The sequence below is a fragment of the Astatotilapia calliptera genome, chromosome 23 (genome assembly GCF_964374335.1).
Source record: "Astatotilapia calliptera chromosome 23, fAstCal68.1, whole genome shotgun sequence".
NCBI lineage: Eukaryota > Metazoa > Chordata > Actinopteri > Cichliformes > Cichlidae > Astatotilapia > Astatotilapia calliptera.
This window is the reverse complement of record NC_137443.1, coordinates 10407674-10419705: the sequence shown is the minus strand read 5'-3', so window position 1 is coordinate 10419705 and position 12032 is coordinate 10407674. Positions and strand designations below refer to the sequence as shown.

The 12032-nt window shown below is 47.7% G+C and overlaps 1 protein-coding gene across 4 annotated transcripts; it reads right to left on the bottom strand.

Moving 5' to 3' along the window:
* Positions 1–1253: 1253 nt before the first annotated feature.
* jade3 (jade family PHD finger 3) lies at positions 1254–10338 on the bottom strand. 4 transcript variants are annotated; one of them, XM_026159216.2, is made up of 13 exons: positions 10173–10338; positions 8564–8625; positions 8406–8465; positions 7557–7639; positions 7320–7477; positions 6618–6808; positions 6116–6327; positions 5803–5970; positions 5500–5616; positions 4863–5321; positions 4525–4642; positions 3816–3947; positions 1254–1578 (listed from the first exon to the last, which is right to left on the bottom strand). In XM_026159216.2, the coding sequence occupies exons 3-13, from the start codon at positions 8452–8454 to the stop codon at positions 1514–1516; spliced, it is 1752 nt and encodes a 583-aa protein (XP_026015001.2). In that variant the 5' UTR covers positions 8455–8465; positions 8564–8625; positions 10173–10338; the 3' UTR covers positions 1254–1513. The 4 variants fall into 4 exon arrangements, with proteins under 4 accessions (XP_026015001.2, XP_026014997.2, XP_026014998.2 ...); XM_026159212.2 differs by lacking the exon at positions 1254–1578 and having other exon boundaries at positions 2527–3947; XM_026159213.2 differs by lacking the exon at positions 1254–1578 and having other exon boundaries at positions 2527–3947; positions 9887–10259.
* Between the last annotated feature and the right edge of the window lie 1694 nt (positions 10339–12032).

Sequence of the window (12032 nt, the reverse complement as noted above, 5' to 3'; positions counted from 1 at the left end):
ATTTGCACATAAATAAGTGACATAATATTCAGTACTCACTTAAAGTTCACTCTTCGGGCGCCCCTCATCCGCCGTTTTTTTCGGCAAAATTATCCACACCCACCGCCGCGCTATGCATTCTGGGATATGTTGGGCCACGAAGTGTACACCGCCACATCCTTAAAATTCAGGGAAATGAAGGACTCATTTGAGGGCCGCATTTGGAGCAGCCTTCGTCGCTGTGACGTAATCGGCCTTAAAATGCGGCCTTTAAGGCTGCAGACCCTGAATTGGGATACAGCCACAACCTCAGAAGGATCTCGATCACAGTTCCATCTAGTTTAGGGAGAGGGTCTCTGCAAATATGCGCACTTACTCTCACTGGACACTTCACTAGGTCACCTCACTAGCACCAGATTGACGCTTCAGAGCTGATCATTGTGACATCATCGCACAGCTGACGACCACCGCGAACCAGGCAGGATGGATCCAGACATGGTCATGGGAAAATCCCAGCAGATCCTAAAACAATGCTCAGTTTGAAGTTAAGCGGCTCATCATCAAGAGCACTGAGCTGCTGCTGTGATTGGCTGATTAAATATGAGTTAAAATGGAAACAATTAAAATGAAGGCAGTGCCAATAAAACACAAATGTGTGACTGCTGCGGGACAGAGGTGACTGGGTGGTGTGAACTCTTTCCCTGCTCTATCATACACACCATCTCCATACCCACCTCTGACCCAACCACCCTACAAGAACTCTGATTGTGTTTGACACTATTGTTTATAAAAGATTGTGTTGTATATAAGACTTAAGTGTCACACTGAGGGGTGTGGGAGAACTGCAATTTCAAATTCCTGTGTATGATCTGTACACGTGGTTTTTGACAATAAAACTAACTTTGAAGTGAAAAACATCTGAATGTTTTTTTGTTAACGGTTTTATTTAAACTACACACGCTAAGAGCATCACAGGTACTGTACATTTCACAGGCCCGGTGTCCTGAAAGCTTTGGAAAGATAAAAGAATGAAAAGTGTTTTATTATTATTGTGACTGAGTGAAGTTTAAATTTATCTCATAGATGACGACACACTGCTCTCCCCTACACGAGTATCGATACCAGTACCAGCAGTATTGACCTTCTACTTACTTGGCCTTGGATTAATACCATAAGTATTGCAGTATTGTGCAGCAGTACCTGAAACCACAAACAGAAAACCTGCTTGCTGACTTTCCCTGAAAACTGATGAACATTCAATTAATTCAAGCATCAGACTTTAACATTTAGACTTTATTAAAAAATGATTTTCCAAACGAGGAAAAAACATGAAAAAAAGATCTTTGCGAATACGTTAGTGTTGGAGCGCCGTGGGTGGGCGCACAGCTTCACTCTCACACACAGGCTCAGAATGGCGAGCGATGGAGGTCAAAGTTTAACTCTGGGCTTCATGTAGTGTTTCCTGCAGCCGCTCCACCTGCTTGGAGCCGCCGAGGATTCAACCTTCTGCTCGCAGCTGAGCCGACAGGCCCGTTTACAGCCTGTGACCATGCCTGCGGTCTGTGTGGAGACACCACGCTGAGCCACGAGAGACGGTTTCTGTTAAATGAGGAAGGATCTGCATAAAAATGAGGTAAAAATGAAGGTATAAAATAAAAGCACTGACTCAGCATCTGTAGAAAAATAGGACAAACCCATGACGGGTTCTGTTTCTGCAGCTCAACCCAAAAAAAAGAAACAGACTCGTTTCAAATATGGCGCTTGCCTCCAGCTTCCGACCGCCGCGTCACGCTGCTGGTGCTTTGGTCCTGGAGATGATGTCACTGTTTTGGCCATGTTTGCGGACACTCGAGCTTTAGTGGTTCGTGGGCAGCAAACAGGACACGAAAACTGAGCGACAGTGTGCACGCAGCTCAACTCAGACCGCCGACTAATATCATTACTGCAATAAACCAAAAGCAGACATCTGAAGGTCAGAACGTCGACTCAAGACCACACGCACATTCACCAGAGGTTGCATTTGAACGTTATAACTGAACCTGATCGACACTGAAGCATTCGCAGTGAAGTCGCTCTCCAAGATGGTTTAATCCTCAAAGCGAACCTCTCGGCTGCTCGTAGTGACACAAGTGGAGATGCCCTAAGAGAGGCAGTTAGATCATGTGGAAGCAGCACAGATGTTGTCTTTTACCCTGTTTCTACACCCGAACGCGTCAGTCGAGCTCTGAACACGTTTTCCTGATTTTCAGATCACAGCTGAGGTTTAAACTCCGCCCCATGACAGCAACTTTGCGTGATTCTCAGCTCCAACAGCCCTTCCACCTGAAACAAGCTGTTTACCACTGCTCCAGGTTATCGTCTTCTGATTAGCTGCCCCTCTAGCTGTTCCAAACAGCTTGTAGGCGGGGTTTCTATTCTCTCTCTGTGACTTCAGAGGGCCAAAGATATACAAAAACAAAAAAACAAACTGATAAACTGAGTGTTCAGAGGAGTTGGAGCTCAACTGACGCGATCATCGAGCACGAAGTGCAGGTACACGACAGGAAGTAAGGAGAAGAGCACGCCCACTTTTTATTCTATTTTTTTTGGGCTGAGCAGCAAGAATTGCACCTCGTAACAAAAACTGCAGCTCGCTTTCACAATTAAAGGTTGTGATATAATAAAGGCTCATCATGATGATTGAAGACCTCAGTCCAGTGTCTGTCGCACCATGGAATGTGTTTCTATTGTTTCTAACTGTTTCTGGAAGCTAAAGCGTGTGGAGTGTTTCTGCACACAGAAGGCATTCGTGTTTTCAGAAAGGTAGACAAAGAGTTGCAGCACCTCGGTGTGAAGGCAGAGACAAGGAGACGTGCAGCGCTGACGGGCGGGAGTCACGTGATATTTACATGCCCGTGTGCACACAATACACTAGGGTCCCCCCCCCCACCCCACAGCGCCTCCCACCCCGAGCGTCCCTTCAGAAATCCTGTCCTCTTCTTGGCGATCTGCTCATTAGCTGTGAAATCACTGACTGTTCTCAGGACCAACATGGGTGGAGACAAACATCGTCACATGATGGGAAGACAGCGCCGGGTGTGTATGTTTCTGCACGTGCGCTCCAAGAGATGCTGGGGCCGGAAACATGGTCGGTATGTTAGGACTTAGCGAGCCGATCGCCTTCACCGTGTGTCCTCGTGCGGACCGTCAGCCCCACAGTTTGCACAGCCGTCACCTCTGCATGGCGTGCCTAGAGCCTGGTGCCTGTTTCCCTTTCCTCGGAATGTCCGGCAGCCCGAGTGGCCGCCTGCACTGACCTTTGGCCTCTGGCTCAGAGTCGCTGAGCTCAGCGTCGGGGCAGTACCCGTCGCTGTCCTGATACGATCGCGCACTCTTCAAGCGGTGCTCCGGTGCTGGTTTGGCCCACAGCCTCTCCTTGGCACCGCTCTTCCGGGACAGTTTGTCTGCCCGCAGGTCCTCGGTGGTCCGGACCAGGTTGATTGTGGCCTGTTTGAAGGAGCGGCCAAAGTGCTCCATGGCGGACTTGCGAAAGACGCTCTTCTCGTTTGCAGTGTTGCGGTCAGCGGGCGTCTGGCATGAGCCGTCCCTCTGAGCAGCGCCCTTCTCCAGCACGCCATTAGATTTGGCCAGGCGTGCTCGGTCTCGCTCCAGTCTGCCATTGCTGTTGGAAGGCTGTCCGTGAAGCGCGCCGTGCAGCGTCAGAGGTTTCCCGCTTGGTTTAACGTGCTGCGGTGCACCGCTGGTCGAAGACGTTCGGCTGGTGGAGCGCTCGTCTCTGATGCTGCGGCCGTGCAGCTGAGGCTTCCCCTGGCCCACCCCCTCACCGCCGTGCTCACCCACGTTCCCGCTGTTGTCTGGGCACAGCGGTCCGTTCCCAACACCCAGAGCTTTGGGCATCTTCAGCTTCAGAGTGATCCTCGGAGGAGGCCGGGACAGCACACTCTCCAAGGGGAACGAAGCAGGAAGACCTGCAGAGAAAACACATGTTCAGTCCCTTTTTCTCTTTTCCATAATCACATCACAGACAGCTTAAGAGTCCTCACAAACTGTTTTATCTTTTACTTCACCATAAAAAAGAAAAAAAAAGAATCATAAATCCATCATAAATCCTGCTGATCCCAAGTTATTGTGTTACAGGCATTACATATATTAATTTACATAATTATTCAAAACTCAAACCAGATCATTTTACAGTGTGAACTTCGACCCCATTTCTGATTAGTCACTTTAAAATCTGGGCTGATTTAAAAGGATCCAAATCATAAAATTAATTTATGATTCTGACAGGACGTTCTTCTTATCACATACCGAGTGTTGGTTTCTACCTGCTCATTAACAGGTAAAATACACAGAAACTTTTCATAGGGGTCAAAAATCACTAATTTCTCACTGGAAAGCTTTGACATCCTATGTGGGATGATCCCTCTGAACTGAGCCGAGTCTGAGCTTTGCTTTGTATTTTTCTGCGTCACATGACCTGCTCTGAGGTCAGCTGATACAAAGAGCAAGTCACGGAGCTGGTGCTGCTTTTCACTGTGAACTCACCTGCAGAAATCTCCTGGTTCGTGAGCTTCACATGCAAGTTGAACATTTGCTCCTGAGCTTTGCTCTGCAGCAGCTTCAGCTTCTCCCGCCGACTCACCATGTAACACAGGTTCCTCACCTGCAGCCAGATACACACAACTTTATTAAAGACAGCAGTATAGATGGGATCTGATTGGGTGACAGCAGGTTCACTCCTCAGAGTTTCTATAAATGCTACTGAATCAGCAATGGTTGCTCTGACACTGAGTACATGCTCTGATCTTTTAGGCTAAAGCTAAAAAAACCACATCACCACTAACACAGGCTGCACACACACACGGCACAGAGGAAGCACCCACCCTTTCTAGGTCCTGCCTCAGGTGCATGAACATGCGCATCCGGGTGTGGATGCTGTCCTCCTGCGGCTGGAGCACCAGCTGCTCCTCCTCCTCTTTAGGGGGCAGCAGAGCCCTGTTGAAGCTGCTCTTCCTTTTCAGCTTCCAGTACTGGTAGATGAAGTCCACCAGGTGCGGGGACAGCCCAAGGTCCCGGGCCAGCTGCTCGGGCTCGATCAGGGTGTAGAACTCCTCCTCCAGCTCCTGCAGCCGCTGAGCTCGCTGGCCCCCCTTCCCCGCCTCTCCAGGGGCTTTGGATCGAGCCGGGCTCAGGCCGGCCTCTCCGGCTTTGGGCTGGCTGTGTTTTAGGCAGTACGACTTGAACTTGACTTCATCCCCTTCATCCAGGATCGTCTTCATCTCCAGGCTGTGCTGGAACGCACAGGTCACGTGGAAGGGGGTGGTGCAGTTCTTTACTGAACACTGAACAGGGGGAGAGAGCGGATCGAGTTACTTGAGGGAAAAGCCAGCTTACGTCCAGCTCCAGTGCAGACTTCTTGCTGCAGACGCTTCGAGGATCATAAAATCAAACTTGAATGTCTGCAGACATGCAATCATTCTAAAGTAATCTCTATGGCATAAAACGGAAGGAATAACTCACCTGGATGCACGCACCTGTCTTCAGCTTGCACAGACTGCAGATCAGAGACCAGCGACTGGGGGGGATGTGGGAGACTTTGGTGATGGGCTCCATCCTCTCTGGACAGGCGATGCTCACCTGCAGGACCACACATTTTCACTGTCACTATCACTATCATTTCTGCACGTGTGCTCCTTTATTAAAGGTCTATAGACCAAAGCAGTAAATATTTTCATCTTAGTCTCTGATACAAAAAACCCCAAAACATTATTTGTCACTGTTTGTGTTGTTGCACCCGCTTCCCCTCATCCCGGATTCACTTACCTCAGGGATCCACAGAGCGCAGCTCACATGAGCCCACCTTGTGCCGGCTCGTGTCGCCTTCATGGCCCCGCCTTTCTGGGGACACAGGAGGCACTGCGGGTCAATACCGAGGACGCATGTCCGGCACAGCCAGTTACCAATGGGCACCTTAACAATGCCGTAGCACGCCTGCGGAAAGAACAGCGGGATGCAAGTGATGTGTAACCAGAACATCAACAGAAACAACACAAAAACACAAGTGTGCTGCCCGGGGTTCCGACACACGCTCCGGTCACATGGTCAGGGCTAGCAAAAGCAGAAAGGCGTTTCCTACCTGGTGCACACAGATGTTGCACTTGTCACAGAACACCATGTCGTTGCCCTCCTCGCTGTCCGGAGAGCGGCACACATCGCAGATGACGTCTTCATCATATTCAATCCCCAGACCCTCCACTGTCTCGATGGCGTGCTTCATGTTGTCGTGGCACTGCCTCTCCAGCGCCTCCATCGCTCGCTCCATCATTAGCTCGTCCACCGGCTCTTCACCTGCAGGACCAAACAGCAACACCCCACGTGATCAGACACTCCCGAGAACAAGAACAGAGGTGTTCAAAGTGTGGACTGTGCCCCCCCCCAGTGGGCAGCACCGGTGCTGCAGATGGCCCTCATTTATAATAAACAGGAAGGTTTAACTTTGAAAAACAGCCAAATATTAAAATACATGTAAAAAGCCTCAAATACAAAGCCAACAGAAGACAAAAACAAATGTGCAGAAACAGAAAAAAGGAAGATGCAGCGTCACTAAGCATCACGCTGGATCATCGGGCCCGTCTTACCCATGCGTTCAAGCTCGTGGTTGAGCACATGCAGCCAGTAGAGGTCCATGTCATCCAGGTCGTAGCGGCACATGGCCTCCGCCAGCTCTTTGATGCTCACGAAACCCGGCTCCTTGGACTCCTGGCTCCAGCACTGGATGTACTTCTTCTGGTGGGTGTACAGCGTTTCCTTCTGCTTCTCCGCGATTACTCTGAAAAGAAACAGCAGAGAGCCGTTAGACTGAATAGCTGAACCAACCAGAACCTGCTTCAAAGAGAGCCAACAAACACATTTAAAGGTCAAAGCTGTAATGATTGCGATATCTCCTCCTGCTGTGATTGAGAGAGCGAGGCGATCAGCTGACGCCGAACGTATTTGCTCTCCTGTTTGCACTTTCAGACTGGTCTGTGGTCATGTTGAAGCCATGGCACAGATTCTTTCTCCTCCTCCTCCAGGAGACGCAGGCGCATTACCGATCCAGCTGACAGGTGAATTCCCCCCCAGGGCTCCTACCACTGGGTCATGAGATACCTGAGCCGGTTCCTGTTGGGGTGGAGCTCCTCCAGAGCGTTCAGTCTCTGAGGCTGTGTCTGACGTGGTCATGTGCTCAGCTACGGCTGACTCGTGTAAACTTGTCACTTGAGTACGCTGATCAGCGTACTCAAGTACCTGTATGAAGAGGAGGTGGCAAACTAAGACGTTTGGGAGGCGGTCAGACTCACCTGACGGACGGCTCTGGGATGGTGTCTGGGCTCGCTGGTACCTGCACTCCTTTCTCCCACTCCTGCTTCCAGGTGTCTGCCAGCAGGTAGCAGTCCTCTGGGGAGATGTGGTGGGAGTCAGGCAGCTTCATTGCACTGATCAGGTCTTTCCTGAACACCTGTGGGGGAGAGAGACGCACACAGGTAGTCAAACGCCATCCTGACATTTACTGACGCTCAGCAAAGTCTGATACGCACCTCAGCTGGCTTCTTCGGGTTGGATGCAGGCGTTCCAGGTTTGCTCCCATATTTGTTGGAGGAGCAGAACGAGGTCGATGGACCTGAAAGAAGAAAGAGGCGAATAAAAAGAAATGAAGGAGACAGTTTGGTCTGGGTTACGGGTCACGCTGCCATGCCGCGACTGTTTTTGGACCCCAAGCCTGAGACGTGTGGTCAGCCTGAGAGTGGTGTACCTGTGTCCGTCTGTTCTCACATCCAAAACACCAGGAGGCAGCACAGTTTCTCTCTGTGACCGACACTCTTCAGTCAATTGAAACTTGCCATCACTAGAGGGCGACGTTAGGCTGAGGTGTGGCATCAGATTTTGATGTTAATTTTTTTGGTTGTTTTTTTATCAGAAAGGTTAAATAAGAATCTTTTTGGCCTTGGTAAATTCTTTAAACATGTTAAGACAATGTCTCCACAGAACCACGAACAGCATCCATGTGACGTGTTCAGGGAGACGCACGTCAGGCACATTTACAAGTGTGACGCACCAATAGCATAAATCTGAAATCGTTAGCTTCATAGCATAAGTGCCTAAGTCATTGACTTAGTCAAATGACTTAGGCAATTATGCTATGAAGCTAACGAAATGCTCGAAGAGCGTTTTCACATTTTAAAACTGGAACATGCTTATTATTTTCCAGTTTTAATGATGCTGCCGTCTCACACTGATTATTCAAATGGGATCCTTTTGATTCTTTTGCACAAACAGGCAAGACTGCACACAGATCACTTTCGTCTGTTGTTACAGAAATAGTTACAGAGCAGTCACAGGTTAGAAATGATGATGACGCTGGAAACGAAGTGGCAAGCTTGACTCACTCTCATTGTCAGAAGTGTCACTGCTGCTGGAGGACCGGAGGCGTTTCATCCTGTATCATCCTGCAGCAGCAAAAAAAGATGATGACATTCAAATATTGATGATTTTTAAGGCCAACGGAACAGAAGTTTGTGGACACAAAGAAGAAATTTGTACTCACCGTAAACTTCAAATTGAAAAGCATACTAGTAGATTCTTCTGTCAGACCGCTTCAGTTCATATCTGCAAACCACAAGTAAATAAAGACATTTATAAAATTACTCAACTATTACATGTTATTATATCTCTGCTGTAACTTTCTAATTCACTCGCTTTTAACGCGTCATCATCACATATGATCACTTTTGTTTTATTACTTTGTGTTGCATCTCTATCTGTGAAGGACGGAGCAGCACTCACCCGCCTCACAGGTGTCATACAGACACAGGTGTAGTGATTCATCACACACAACAAAGACTGTTGTGTGTGATGTTGGTTTTTATAACTTTTAAAGCATATCTGTGTCAATAAACAGGAGGTGGAAGAGGCCAGAGCGACACCAGTCCTAGATACAGAACGCTGTTTCAACAGGGGGCACAAGCCTGACATTCCCCATAAAGACACAAGGAAGAGGAGGAGCCAGGAGCCCCTCTCCTTGCCATATCATAGTGGCGTACACCTCACGTGAAAAGCTCAAGTCAACTTACAGTGTTGGAAGCTGTTGGTAAATATAACAGCAGGTTCTCCCTGATAAACAAAAATCATATTTTCACTCCATGTTTGTGCTTTTCCACTTGACTTTTCAGTAACCTTAAGCACCAGAAGCTGCAGTTCCTTTATTTTCCAGCAGCGGCAGCAGTGAGTTAGTTCTCATAGACTCCCTCATGGACTCGAGGACCACAGTATTGTTTCTATGTTGCCAATTTCCTCGTCGCCAGGTTTTTAAAATAGTGGCTCATGAAGGAGACACTCTCATGACTCCTCAAGTGACGCCATTGACTAGTCAATCGGTATCATGCAGTCTGTTGACATCACTTTTTCAGATCGCTTGGAACACGGTGGAATATGTTCAAAAAAGTACCGGGTACTATAACCTATCCCTAACAGAGAACCCTAAAAATCGCGACGAGCCTACCCGGGTAGGTACTAATACTAAACAGTGGGCTCACTTCTGCCCCCAAATAAAACCAGTATGGCAGCAGCTACCACTTCAATGCTGAGGGTTCCACGCTGACGATGAGTGCTCCCTCCATCTTTCATGTACAGTGTGTGGAGGCTGTTCAAACAGGTTCATGTAAGATCTCATTACTCCACAGCAAGGTGTGGCAGGTGTTCTCCACCTGACATCTAACCTGTGGAGGGAGGGCGTACGGATATGACGTCAGGTTGTTTAAAAAGCTCATCTGACAGGAAACGATGAGAAAAGGCTAACACACTGTTTACTTCCCTCCCTCTTCCTGTTTTGTGCCGTTTCTTGGCTCACCTGAAAGAAAGCCTCACACACCTGTGTAAAGTGTTGGCGCCAAACTGTAAGGCCTGCCCGCGGGCTGGGAAATCAAACATAGGCGCCTCCATCACTCAAACATGTCACTTCCTCGGAGGCTCTGAGGCGGGCATCTGTGCTGCTCCGCTGGGTTCATACCCCGGGAGCCTACCAGCCGCTCGTGGTACCGGGGTAAAGAGGCAGGACGGCCCCAGAGAGAGCGCAGGCCCCGGGCCTGAAGGGACAGTCCAGGGCAGAGCCCAGAGCTCAGCTCGCCACCATATTGTTCACATTTTCCCGCTCATACCTGCAGTCCCGCCGCTGCCGCCCGCGTTATTCCGCTCACACGGTCCTCACACGGCCTCGGCCCGGGCTCTGGTTCCGGACTCGGTACTTCTGTCCCCGCAGCTCAACGGGAGGATCCAGCTCTGCTGCCCGGACACCAACACGCCACAACGGCCCTATTGTACAGCGCAGCCCACCGGGTCCTAAACCCCGCCGTCGCAGTCAGCCTCCGCCTTCCTCGGAGTGGTGCTAACGCTGCATTACCGCCCCAAGCGGTGGGAGTGTCCGTCCGTTTGTGGCAGGGGTGGCATTAGCTGGCATAGGGTGCCACTCTAAAATTATCTCTTGTCACCCCTAGTGCCACCCTAGCTTTGCATGTGACAGTGTTGTTTTTAAGTAAAAATAAGGTAGCATTAACACTTTGAGCCCAGCAACAATTAAAAATGAACATAAATCCTAAAACTGAATATATTGCATACACACACACCGTTAACAAATGGTTTTACCCATGGCGCAGACCGGCTTTATTTCTTGTTTTCACTAGTTTTCAGTAGATTTTGTAAACTTTATTGATTATAAAATTTGTGCATACGTTTTCAAACTTTACAATTATTATTTGAATTTAAAGTTATAAAATAATTTACTAAATGTGTCTGTTGTTTTTACAGTAAAAAATAAATAAATAAATAAATAAATAAATAAATATATATATATATATAACTACTACTAGGATTCTATGGGGTTTTTTTTGTGTAATTTCAGATCAGTTGTGTTAATACAGTACGTCAGTGAAAAAATAACTCTAAATTCAGACACGTGAGGTTGGGCCGAAAATAATTATACCAAGCAACACAAAAAAAAATTTAAAGGTGAAATACAAATGTAAAACCAAAAGTAGTAAAAATGGCCAATTATAATTTGGACCTCAGAGTGTTAAACCAGCAAATCATGGAAAATTAGGTTCAAATTTCTCTTCATTACGGTGCAGATTTCTGATATTTTGTGTAAATTTAAGTAACAATTTGATTTTTTCCTAACAAAAAAAGTGTGAAACATAAGTTAGATATGTGTTTTTAAATAAAACGGCCCCATATTGTGTAACTTTATGGATTTTATACTTATTGGGCTACATATTTATTTATTATACAAGCTATACAGGACATCAAAGTTCACGTTTTATGTAACTGAAATGTTTAATTATGTGGGCTACAGAAAATAATGAAGTTATTGACTATATTTATTTGAAACGTAAACTTAATGCATTTGAATCATTTTAACCCCATGTAACACCTGCATATGTGTTTAAAAAAGGCTTTGGTTTTGCCACCCCATTTGATTTCCATGCCAGCCAAAGAAAATTTCTCTTGATCCGCCCCTGGTTTGTGGGTCTTACAGTGTGAGTGGGTAGGGGGCACAGTCCATTTATCAGTCTCACAGTGCAAAGAACTCATCCAGCATCTACTATCCTACTGGCAGTCCTACGATCTTGTTGGGTTGTCGCTTCTCACGGGACGTCCAGCTGCTAAACCAGGATGTGAAGCTTAGCATCAGGATGTTTTCTGTTACACCTCTATAGAAGGCTGTGAGGCGAAGTGTTGGGAGCCCTACTTTCCTGAATCTTCCGAGGGGGTGGCTTTTGTGCTTTTTGATGACTGCTATGGTGTTAGCGGAGAAGAACGGCTCATCAGCTAAGTGCACACCAAGGAACACTGCTGACACTCCACAGCAGCACCATTTATGGTGAGGTCTGCGTGGTGATCTTAGCCAAACCTTGTAATAATGAGAACAACCACTGTGGTGTCATCTCCAAACTTTGCAGTGTGGTTGCCCAGATAGCAAGGAGACATTGAACAGATGTTGATTTTCCATCTGAACCATCAGA

Excerpts from the sequence above, each read along its gene's own strand:
- jade3 (XM_026159212.2), bottom strand. The coding sequence starts at position 8,454 with ATGAAACGCCTCCGGTCCTCCAGCAGCAGTGACACTTCTGACAATGAG. Across the intron at positions 7,478-7,556 it reads ACCCGAAGAAGCCAGCTGAG|GTGTTCAGGAAAGACCTGAT; the intron begins GTGCGTATCAGA and ends TCTCCCCCACAG. Across the intron at positions 4,643-4,862 it reads TGAGGCAGGACCTAGAAAGG|GTGAGGAACCTGTGTTACAT; the intron begins GTGGGTGCTTCC and ends ATCTGGCTGCAG.